Source organism: Babylonia areolata, chromosome 1 (assembly GCF_041734735.1).
Source record: "Babylonia areolata isolate BAREFJ2019XMU chromosome 1, ASM4173473v1, whole genome shotgun sequence".
In the NCBI taxonomy this organism is placed as follows: Eukaryota; Metazoa; Mollusca; class Gastropoda; order Neogastropoda; family Buccinidae; genus Babylonia; species Babylonia areolata.
In genome coordinates, this window is record NC_134876.1 from 65997145 (window position 1) to 66009748 (window position 12604).

General features: G+C 45.4%; 2 protein-coding genes across 4 annotated transcripts in view; both read right to left on the minus strand.

Moving 5' to 3' along the window:
- Positions 1-3879, minus strand: part of LOC143285827 (E3 ubiquitin-protein ligase RNF216-like) — a 46841-nt gene extending 42962 nt beyond the window's left edge. The window contains exon 1 of one of the 3 annotated variants that reach the window (XM_076593276.1): positions 3718-3879. In XM_076593276.1, the coding sequence (XP_076449391.1) occupies positions 3718-3764 (47 nt within the window). In that variant the 5' untranslated portion in view covers positions 3765-3879. Of the gene's footprint in view, positions 1-3332; positions 3630-3717 lie in introns of those variants that run through there. The other 2 variants (XM_076593262.1, XM_076593270.1) reach the window with 2 other exon arrangements.
- A 6373-nt stretch (positions 3880-10252) lies between these two features.
- LOC143293142 (uncharacterized) lies at positions 10253-12147 on the minus strand. Its single transcript, XM_076604061.1, has 3 exons — positions 11805-12147; positions 11142-11222; positions 10253-10462 (listed from the first exon to the last, which is right to left on the minus strand). The coding sequence occupies exons 1-3, from the start codon at positions 12091-12093 to the stop codon at positions 10302-10304; spliced, it is 531 nt and encodes a 176-aa protein (XP_076460176.1). The 5' UTR covers positions 12094-12147; the 3' UTR covers positions 10253-10301.
- Positions 12148-12604: the final 457 nt, after the last annotated feature.

Genomic DNA, 12604 nt, shown 5'->3' on the forward strand with positions numbered 1-12604 from the left:
TTATCCATGTGGAACTTGTGACTTGGAGGTTAGATGGGACCAAAGGGGAGTTGCATGTGAGTCGTGCAGACACTGGTTTCATGCATCATGTGAGAATATTGGCACTAAATCGTACAGCCGTCTGAACTCGAGTGAGGTATCTTGGCACTGCTTTCTCTGCGGGAAACCAAATTACAGATCCACTGCTTATGACCTGTATGGAGTTGAACACTCAGAATGGAATTCACTGTCAGATACAATGCTATCTGTCCCACATGAGAGTTCTGAGTTCAAACCGATGCATGCTTCCACACCCACACGGGCAAGTAGGCAAAATAAGCAAAAACACAGACCCCTTAGGGTGTTAAATATTAACTTTCGTTCCGCAGCTGGCAAACGAGCTGAGATCCTCAATCTCATCGAAAGTATTAAACCCGACATTGTAATCGGAACAGAAACCTAGTTGGACGGTGATGTAAAGGACAGTGAAGTTTTTCCTGACCAGTACAGACTTTACAGAAAAGACAGAAACAGAGAGGGTGGAGGTGTGTTGGTGGCAGTCAGGGAATCGCTGAAGACTGCCCGAGCACCGGAAATGGAAACAGAGTGTGAGATAGCTTGAATTAAGATCCACACAAACGAGAGAAAGACCCTATATGTGGGGGCATACTACCGACCAGATAAAGGGGATGCAGAGAGTCTTCAGCACTTCGAAGTATCACTGAGGCGCGCCAGTCACTCAAAGGCAAACATTCTCATTGCAGGGGATTTCAACTTCCCAGGCTGGGAGTGGAGTAGTATGACGCTGAAAAAAGGCACCAATTATGTTGAGCTCCACACGCACTTTGTAGATCTCCTGAATGATGTGGGCATGGAGCAAGTTGCTCAAGAGCCAACACGCCTGGAGAACACCCTTGACCTGGTACTGACAAACTCCCCCCACTTGATCCCAAGAGTAAATGTGATACCCGGCCTGTCAGATCACGACACTGTATTTTGTGAGTTCCAGACAAAAGTGACACTGGGACGTCAACCCCAGAGGCAAATCCCTATATACCAGAAAGCTAATTGGGACGGCATGAGGAGTGACATGAATGACCTTCACACAAAGCTGCTGGAGGCAGACACAGACACCACGGTAGAGGAACTTTGGACCATTTTCAAGGACAGTTTACATTCCAGTATTAAGACCAATGTACCTCATAAACTGTCGAAACCAAAACTGAAGCTCCCATGGTTAAATACTGACCTGAGACGTCTCATACGGAAAAGAGACAAGGTGTATAAGAAGATGAAGAAGAACGGCTCTGAAGATCTAAGGACACAAATGCAAGCCCTTAGAAGAGAGGTGCAGAGAAAGCTCAGAAGAGCACACTGGAACTATGTCAATCAACTCTTTGAACAGCGAGAAGAGGAGAGCACAAAAACTGAGTCATCCAAGCGTTTTTGGACATATGTCAAGCACCAGAGGTCGTCACGGACTGGAATCCCCCCACTTAAGGCCAAAGGACGCCTAATAACCGACTCCAAGGAGAAAGCACAAGCATTGAATGCCCAGTTTAATCAGGCCTTCAGTGAGGGCAACAGAGGAGGAGTTCTATAAGAAGTGTTCCATGACACATGAAGCCTCCCACTACCCGACTATTAGTGATATCACTATTTCAGAACAAGGAGTAAAAACCTTTCTTGCAAACCTAAACCCAGGCAAAGCATCGGGGCCCGACAACATCCCACCACGTGTGCTGAAGGAACTGGCAGGAGAGTTAGCCCCAGTCCTCACTATCATCTACACAACCTCACTACGTCAGAGCACAGTGCCGAGGGACTGGAGAGAAGCCATAGTGACACCTGTCTTTAAGAAAGGGGAACACTATGAGCCCAGCAACTACAGGCCTGTTTCGCTGACCAGTGTTCCGTGCAAAGTGATGGAGCACATTGTGGTGAGCCACCTGATGAAGCACCTTGAGACAAACCAGATCCTGAGCCCTCACCAACACGGATTCCGCAAGCATCGCTCCTGCGAAACACAGCTCCTTGAGTTCAGTGAGCAGATGACGGAGACCATGGAAAGAGGCCTTCAAAGCGACGTGGTCGTAATGGACTTTGAGAAGGCATTTGACAAAGTAAATCACAGCCTCCTCTGTCATAAACTGAAGCACTACGGTGTCAGGGGCCAGTTGAATACATGGCTTAGAAGTTTACTTCAAGATCGTCGACAGGCTGTGGTGGTGGACGGTGCATCGTCGGACTACATCCCGGTGAAGTCCGGAGTACCGCAGGGCTCAGTCATCGGGCCATCCCTGTTCCTCACGTACATAAATGACCTTCCTGAAAAGGTGGAATCGGACAGTCGCCTTTTTGCAGATGACACTCTTCCCCACAGAAACATCACATCAACCGAGGATCAGGGCATCCTACAGGAGGACTTGCACCGACTGGAAGACTGGGAGAGCCAGTGGGACATGTCGTTCCACCCGAAGAAGTGCAACGTCCTCAACATGACGCGATGTAGGGAGAGCTCCTACACCCTGCACGGCCATACACTGGAAACAGTCAGCTCCACGAAGTACCTTGGCGTGACAGTACAGAGCAACAGCAGCTGGAATGCACACATCGATGCCGTAGCTGCAAAGGCCAACCGCACACTGGGTTTCCTTCGTAGGAACCTGAAGATTGGCTCAACCACCATCAAAGAAAGAGCCTTCAAGTCCCTCGTCAGGCCCATCCTCGAGTACGCCTCTACTGTATGGAACCCCCACCATAAAGACGACATCAACAAGCTCGAAGCAGTACAACACAGAGCGGCGAGATTCGTCCTAAACCGACACAGAAACACCTCTAGTGTCGGAAACATGCTGGAGCAACTAAAGTGGCCCAAACTACAACAGCGAAGGAAATCAGCTAGACTCGCCATGCTCTACAAAATCGGTCACAACCTGGCCAAAGTCGAAACAAACAACCTCATACCAAAGAACAGAAGAGGGAGAGGCCACACCCATACGTACAGAATACATCATGCCGCACTGACTACCGGAAATTTTCATTCCTGCCACGTACCATCAGAGAGTGGAACTCACTACCAGAAGCTACTGTCACTGCCCCTTCCCTTGAGGCTTTTGCTTCAAGGATGTCCCGAATGTCTCAATAAAAGTCCTGCCCGCCATCATCCAAAGTAAGTCAAGTGAAGGACTAGGGCTCTGCCGGTCGGGGCTTGATCCCGGGGGCCGCTTCGGTAGCCGGAAAGGCCTGGTCCTGATGACTGAAACAGTTGATGGCTCCCCCCCCCCCACCCCACCCCCTCCCAACCCATCCACCCACCCACCACTGGGCCCACCATTCTACACCCTCCATACCATCACCGAGGAAGGTGGGTCATGCTGCTGCGCTCCTCCCCATTACGGTGTCAGAATGGTCAACGTGATGACCGTGGACTCCTAACAGGAAGAAGAAGAAGAAGACGCCATCTTCCTGCGCTGGAAAAAGTTTGAAAACCAGGTGTGGAGGGACCTCTAATTCCATATTCGTGCAGCTTGTGAAGGAGACGTTTGTGGGGGACAGTGTCGAATGCTTTTGAAAAGTCTAAAATGGCGACATCCACTTGATGTTTCTAGTCAAAAAAGTTCAGGAGATCAAATAATTGTCAACGTTTTGGCGTGGGCATCAAACGGAAGATTACTGCGAAGATAGAGTGGAAGTTTCAAAAAACGACGATCAGAGCAGATCATGTACTAAACTCACCTTCTTGTTTTGACCAACGAAGTAATTAAGTCAGGATCTGCAGGCATTTTCTTGACAAATTAAAACAAGTTTAAACAAATATTCTTCCTTTCGATTCTTCTTCGCCCCCAGTCCGCTCTTTACCACGAACACGAAAACGGAAGTAGATACTTTTGCCACCGCCATTCAAATTTACGAAGACATTCAGCTGTAAAGAGCACCCACAAGGCGTCTGATTGGCTCTGATTCTTACGGCGCCAGTCCACAAGCGCCAGTCACGGGGTAGAGTCCCATTCAGCTCAGTTGGGACAGTCCAAGTTTCAGTTCCATGGACTGATCGTTTCAGATCCATATACGCGACACCACATCAACTATAAAATAATAATAATGATAAAAATAAGAAGAAGAAGAGAGAGAAACCATAGATGCCTGGTCTTTATAGAACCCCCACACGCTGATCAGTCAAGCCCGGCCGGCGTGAGAGCGGCCGCCGCCCACGGTACTGGTCCTAAGTTTAAAATCAATTAATTAAATAGTTATAATATGATAAATATCTAATAATGACAACAACAGTAATATAAAAAAAGACGAAAAATGAACAAAATCAAAATTATATATATATATATATTGTATATACATACATATAGAATGACACAGTAGCTTTCAATTTCAGTTTCAGAGTCAACTTAAGGTCTGCAGGGAGGCGTCACTGAGAAACGGCGTTCGGAAAAATCCTTATTCGCTACACCATATCTGTCGGGTAGGCAGTGCTTCAGTGACCCGGCGCAGCAGATAACTCAACGCGCTTAGTGTCGGGCCATGACAACTGAGGCGCTCAGTTTGATTCAGTTTCCGGGAGGAAGGTGGCAGAATGGTTAAGACGCTCAGCTGCCAATACAGAGAGTCCGTGAGGGTGTGGGTTCGAATCCCGCTCTCGCCCTTTCTCCTAAGTTTGACTGGAAAATCAAACTGAGCGTCTAGTCTTTCGGATGAGACGATAAACCGAGGTTCCGTGTGCAGCACGCACTTGGCGCACTGAAAAAGAACCCATGGCAACGAGAGTGTTGTCCTCTGGCGAAATTACGTAAAATGAAATCCACTTTCATAGGTACACAAATATGTAAGCATGCACTCAAGGCCTGACTAAGCGCGTTGGGTTATGCTGCTGGTCAGGCATCTGCTCAACAGATGTGGTGTAGCGTGTATGGATTTGTCCGAACGCAGTGACGCCTCCTTGAGAAAGTGAAACTGAACTGAAACTTCCAGTCAAATTGGGGGGGCGAGTGGGCTCGCCGGGGGAGGGGAGGGAGGGGGGGGGCGAGCGAGCATGACTCAGTCGAACCCAGACCATCATGAACCCTGTATCGGCAGATGAGCGTCTTAACCATTCTGCCACTTTCCTCCTCAGTAAAATGAAATAAAACTAAATAATAAACAAATAGGCGAATACCGTTATTTTAGTTCAGTCAAGGGAAGGGTATGTTGAAGGCAAAAGTTCAGTTTCACTTCAGTGAAATTTAAACATGACACTGAGAAAATGGGCCACGTTCCGTGAACCCGTGTGCACCCGTGGGCAAGTGCACACACGGTCGACAAATAAGCGTGCAAATGCGGCGCGCGCGCGCGCGCACGACACACACACACACACACACACACACACACACACACACACACACACACACACACACACACACACACACACACACACACACACACACACACACACACAGAACTCCGACACACGTGTACGCACACACTCAGTGAGTCAACAACGCGACACACATAGCCACAGATTTGCCGCTACACTGATGGGCGGGAAAAGATCTCCGAGGCCGTGAACGTGGCATTTAGCGTGTTGTTCAGTCTACGGCTGTATTTGGGAAGGTTCAGAGAGACGACCCAGTACCATTTTAAAGAAATCTGCGCATTGTTGGTGTTGGAAATTATGCCAATATTTGTTTGACTAGCAATGGATCAAGTTCTCTACCTTTCAGGAGGAAGGTGGCAGAATGGTTAAGACGCTCAGCTGCCAATACAGAGAGTCCGTGAGGGTGTGGGTTCGAATCCCGCTCTCGCCCTTTCTCCTAAGTTTGACTGGAAAATCAAACTGAGCGTCTAGTCTTTCGGATGAGACGATAAACCGAGGTCCCGTGTGCAGCACGCACTTGGCGCACTGAAAAAGAACCCATGGCAACGAGAGTGTTGTCCTCTGGCGAAATTACGTAAAATGAAATCCACTTTCATAGGTACACAAATATGTAAGCATGCACTCAAGGCCTGACTAAGCGCGTTGGGTTATGCTGCTGGTCAGACATCTGCTCAACAGATGTGGTGTAGCGTGTATGGATTTGTCCGAACGCAGTGACGCCTCCTTGAGAAACTGAAACTGAAACTATCAGGTTAGACTTACGGTCGCTCAGTCCCTCTGCTTTTTTTCATATGTCGATTATTAATACCATGCTTGTGCCTGTGTGTGTGTGTGTGTGTGTGTGTGTGTGTGTGTGTGTGTGTGTGTGTGTGTGTGTGTGTGTGTGTGTGTGTGTGTGTGTGGCAGTGTGTGTGTGTGTGTGTGTGTGTGTGTGTGTGTGTGTGCCCCGGTGTGATTTTCAGACCATGCTCATGCCTTTGTGTAGTACATTATTCGCATTCTATGACTTTAAGTATCATTGTGTATTGCATGCAATGACATATATAATGTAGTTTTGTGTAGTGTACATCAGGCCTGTTTCAGGGCGGGGACTGGATGAAAAAATGCGCGCCAGTGCTTATCTATTATCCTCGATAATAAAGAATTTGTCTTGTCTTGTCTCTTTCATTTTTTCTATGAGATGACCAATGGTGTGATGGCCTTGTACCTGGTTTTTGAGGTAGGGGAACGGCGCTTATTTAGGGCATGTTCTTGTAATGCCGGGGCCACCCCACCTATACCCCTTTCTAATTGATGAGCACTTTTGGTTCAGCACCGTGCTGCCAGTGGTTTAAAATTGAGGGCAAGAATCAACTTAATTGCTGCACTACCAAAAGACAAGAAACCAATGGCGACTGGGTAAGCAAAGCTTATCTATTGTTTGCCGTTTTGTTCTGATACCATATAAGCGGACGGATACATAAAATAAGCTTTGGCTTCAAAGCAACCACTGAAACCGGGGATGATAATGTGTGAAGTACCCGTGTAGAGCTAGCTATTTTTGGTTAGAAACTCCTGAAGTTAATTTTGAGGTTTGACCTACCTATATCTATTGTGTCAGGTAATAAGGATGGCATTTAAAGTGAACAAATCTACAGGTTGACTGTGTGTTGACGATTTTCCATGTGTGGGCGTGTGAATATGAGTGTTACAGCAAATTTTAGTGTGTGTTGAGGATTTTCCGTGTGGGTGTGTGTACATGAGTGTTACAGGAAATTGTTATGGGAGACATTTGACTTGGTAGTTGCGGTTCCCATGCAGTATAGATGAGTTATGTGCCAGTGGGACAACACATACAAGTATAATGTTGTTGATAAATTTTGAGACCACTGAGAGTCATATGTTTGGTGCATACAGGTTGCTAAATATTTACCAGATATCTTATTTGGTGACAATGATTCCCAGGCAATAACTGAGATAAAGTACAGACAAAGTGGATATTTGTTCAGTCTTAATGGAAACAGTTATCATTGTATGGTGGTTGAGAGGACTTGAACACTGGGAGTTTGCATTTTTCAGTCATTTATTTGGTGCACATTATCTTATTCACTGATTGTTGGTGGTAAGCTGACCGGGAATTGTTTTATTTCTTTATATAGAATTCTTTGAGAAGAGAGTGTACAGTCAGACAGTGAGTGAAGGAATGGAGAAAGGTTATCTGTAGTGTTGTTTAATTTGTCCAGACAACATATTGATATTTCTGTTACATAAGCCTTTCATGGCAATGATGTCCAGCATACTGATGATTTGTTATTGGTTTTGTTTTTTTGTTGGTTTTTTGTGTGTGTGTTTTTTTGTTTTTTTTTTACATGGGTTATGGTTTTTGTGTATGTGTATTCCAGGTGTGCTGCTAGGTGCTTCTTTAGGTAGAGTAAATAAACACCTTAATACTCTTAACAAAAAAAAACAGTGTTTGTGGTACGAGGAGAGCGTGGAGTGTACACCTGTCCTCTGCCTGCGATCTTACAGTACTGAAAAAGACCCCATGGCAACGAAAATGTTGTCCTCTGGCAAAATTTCAGTTTGTTTTCTGAAAGTCGGCATCCTGGGATAGACCTCAGCCTCAGTCCTCTTGCCTCAGGACAACACACACACACACACACACACACACACACACACCTGACTATTTTCAGATCAATGAGCTCACTCCCACCTCCCCCTCCTCTTCCATCGTACCCACAACCAAAACAGCACGTTCTCCAGCATGGCAGTAATGGTCAGCAGTCAATCATCCGAGCATTCAGGAACTTGCACGGTTTTCTTCTCGGGGCATGGTGAAATGATGCTGGATTTTCAGCACTGAGATAGCTGTGTATGCAGCGAACGTAATGAGCGCCACTCACCACTTCCAGAGCTGCTTTCTTGCACGTGCGCTTCCATTTTGAAAACAAAACAAAACAAAACAACACAATTATTGTTCATAAACCACTAACACAGTTTCTTTTCTTTTACTGAAATATTCATTTTCTGCAAACAGACTTTCTTTCTAGTGCTGTTTATGTTGCATGTGTTGAAACAGCCGTCGTTAGTTAAAAACAACAACAGATTTCTACCTGCACCACTCATAACCTCCAGAGGTGCTTTCTTCCACGTGCACTTCAATTTTGTACAAAACAACAACACAACTATCGTTCATAAACTACTGAATAAATTCTTTTTTTTTCTTTCTTCTTTTTTTGCAAACAGACTTTCTTTCCAAACTGCTCATGGTGCATGTGTCTGAAACAGCCGTCGTTTGTGTATTAAAAAAGAAAGAAAAGAAACCCCCCAAAAAAAAAGTCTTCCTGCAGGCAATGGTGCCAGCCCTACCTACCAGAGGCGGAGCATAATTTTTCATGCAACCTGCATAACTGTGAATAATCATCTCTCGATGTTTTTAAACATTTATTTCTATGAAAACATGCATCCTTATATGATTTGGTCCTCAACTTTTTTGCGTGAAGTCTGTATTTGCCAACAGTTTCAGTTCAGTTTCAGTTTCACAGAGAGGCATCACTGCGTTCGGACAAATCCATGATATACGTACACTCGGCCACATCTGCGAGACCGATGTATGCATGTATGTATGTATGCATGTATGTATGTATATATATATATATAAATTTGTTTACCTATCAGAGTTGATTTCTAATTCGTAATTTTGCCAGAGGACAACATTTTCGTCGCCATGGGTTCTTTTCCAGTGCGCCATGTGCGTACGACACACGGGACCTCGGTTTATCATCTCATCCGCATGACTACACGCTCAGTTTGATTTTTCAGTCAAACGTGGGAGAAAGTGAGAAGGCAGGATTCGAACCCAGCCTCTCACGGACTCTGTATTGGCAGATAGACGTCTTAACCATTCTGCCACCTTTTCCCTTATCAGCATGTTCCTCTATCGCAAACCCTTCTCCCTTGATACATGCTTCTTTCACAATTTCTCTCTCTCTCTCTCTCTCTCTCTCTCTCTCTCTCTCTCTCTCAAACACACACACACACACACACACACACACACACACACACACACACACACACACACACACACACATTATATTGAAATATCCCAGACTCAGAATACTATCCAGTTGAGTGACTTCCTTGCTGACATTCAATCCTCAGTGACATACAAACGACATTACTTCCTTGTTGAAAAGCCTTGCTGTTATCAGTTACAATCAGAGTACAAGATTTTTCTTCTTCTCATTTCCCGCATTAAACAACAACAACAACGTTGGCATACCAGCTCATAATAAAAATTTTAAAAAATTTGGTCTAAGATCCTGTTGTTGTGTTGCGGTGTTTACATTTAGGTATTTTAAAAATTTGAATATATTTTTGCATACACACACACACACACACACACACACACACACACACACACACACACACACACACACACGGCACTCACACAGAGACTAAAAGCCCGCTGAGTGTGTGTGTGTGTGTGTGTGTGTGTGTGTGTGTGTGTGTGTGTGTGTGTGTGTGTGTGTGTGTGTGTGAAGCCAATGTATGCATTTTAAAAAGTTTTGAAAAGACATTTACAAATACAGTAAACAGAAGGCCTGGATCAATTTAAACTTCAAAACATGATTTTATATGGCTAAATCAGCAGAAGTAGCAACTGCAGAAAAACAAAGATAAAGAAAAAAAGTGAATGATCTCTCTCTCTTTCACACACACACATACAAAGCCAAAGAAACGAAGTTCGAGATAGATAGAAGTATTTGTTTGTCACCCTTTCTTGTTGGTCTAAATAATTGTTTGTGACTGAACAGCGAGTTGAGAGGGAAGGGGAGGGGAGTAGGTGGGGGAAGGGAAAGTTGGAGGCGGAGGGTTGAAACAACTGTTGTTTATTGTGACGGTTTCTATTTTCTTTTCTTCTCTCTCTCTCTCTCTCTCTCTCTCTCTCTCTCTCTCTTGTTTGTTCATTCGCAGTTCAAGAAGTGCCGCTCTCCGCATCCGATGATTCGCCGTCAGTGTGCTGGGTGGGTTCAGCTGCGGGCTGTTCCTGTGCCAGTGCTTGCTTCCCCGGGGCTCCACTAAGGGGTGTGGCAGGTTGCCGGTTCGTGTCTGGGCATGGGCCATCTCCACTAAGTTCTGGGGACAACGAGTGCTCGAAGTTTACTCGGGCCAAAGTGAAACAATACCACCGACCACCACTACTAGTAATAATACTACTAGGCCTACAACAACTGTTACTGCTGCTGCTGCTACTTCTACTACTAATGATAATGATTATAAAAGAAAGCCATGCAATACATTGAATTAAGTAAACTACACAAGTGTACCTACGGGCACTCGGAGGGGAGGGGAGGGGGTGGGGGGGTAAAAGACAACTGAACTATTAAAAGCGGAGAGTAGAGTAGCAGTCGGAAAAGGATCAATACAGGCAGTCCTATCATTACAATTATATATGGTGATATAATGGTCAGTATGATCCGCGGTAATAGGACCATGAACAACGAACAAAAATTAGACCAGCAATTAAATAAATGATGAGAAATAAACTATCATTAAACTGAACGTGTGACACACGTGCTGCATTCAGACAGAATGATAATTTTGTCTTTTTCTTCTGCAGCCAGTGAATTAAAAAATAGCCCATAATAATCATATGCATGCTGCTAAAAAAGAAGCCACTTCATACGTCCCGCTACGGTAAATGTGAGTAATAACAACACTTTACAAGCCTACTGGGGATACACAGGCATTGAAAACACACATTCCTTGTTGAACACGTTATGGGTTCAACGAAATTAACGTCATGTGCACGTACCTGTTGTGGGAACAAAGAGGGCCTGCCTTTTCAGAGCCTCAACATCAGAGGATGGGGTGAAGCCACTGTCTCTTTGCTCCCCTGGATATGGAGTTGAAATATGATTGTAGGCATGACTAAATCTCATGCTGACACAGATTCTTTCACACAGACACACAGAGAACAGACACACACAGACACACATTTCCTCCGGTCTAATAACACTCCTAGTCAGAAATGGCGTTTGACTGGCGAACAAATACGCACGTTATAGATCCTGTAATCCATGTCAGCGTTCGGTGATTTATGGAAACAAGAACATACCCAGCATGCACATCCCCGAAAACGGAGTATGGCTGCCTCCGTGCGGGGTAAAAACGGTCATGCACGTAAAAGCCCGCTCGTGTACACACAAGTGAACGTGGGAGTTGCAGCCCACGAACAAAGAAGAAGAATAATCACTGAATTGCCACAAAATTTTGGCCAAGAGGAGCAAACCGATAGGACTGGTATGCTTCAGTTTGACATAATACAGTATATGACACCAAAACTATGTGTGTTTCTCATGCGACAGCATCATTCACTCTCCGTCCCTCGATTCTTTCCCGCACCCGACCTTCCATTTTTTTCCCCCACCAGGTACTATCTTCCGCCCTCTCTTTTCCCAGCCACATGTTCACTTACTAGTCTTCTCCTTCCGTCTGCAGTCCTCATCAGCAGAAGCCAGACACAAGTCATGGCACTTGAGAAGCAGGGGGTTGATCATGTTGTCGGCACGCTGCAGCTCGGCGATCAGACTGGGCACTGACACCTCCTCTCTGTCCATCTCCAGCCTTTTCCATCGCTCCATCAGGTTCAGGACCTGAGAAATGAACTGCTGACGATGGTCAGCCTCATCCTGTAACAGCCTCTTCAGTTCATCTTCCAAGCTGCTGTTCAAGGAGCAGCCGCTGTCTGATGGAGCCGACGCCATGTCTAATACTGCACATTGGAATCTGTTGAAGCGTGGTGAGAGAGACCAACCTTTTTCTTGGTGGTGTTTTTAATGGGCCGACTGACGTGTTTTGTATAATTGCTGGGTGGGGTGGGGTGGGTTGGGGCAGTGGGGGTGGGGGTGGGGTTGGATGAGTTCGAGGGATTCCAGCTATGCATACGTTGTTTTCTTTTCCTTCTTCCTTTTCAGTGAGTGTTCTTTCTTTATGAACTGAATCAGACACTGACACTACACTACATTTGTGGTGAGAGGAAACAGGCTGAGAGAGAGAGATGGTGAAAGAAGAAGTTGGGGAGAAACGGGAAGCGGGAATGGAAGGGATAGGAGAGAACAGAGAAAGAAAAAGTGGTGGAAAGTCTCAACAGTGTATAACTGATATTATTAGCGCTTCAGAAATGATTTGAGTGTAACATTCATTTACTCAGATTGAAAACAGAATTGTTATGATACTGACCTGTATGTTGCGTATCAAAGCCATTTAAAATGGGTT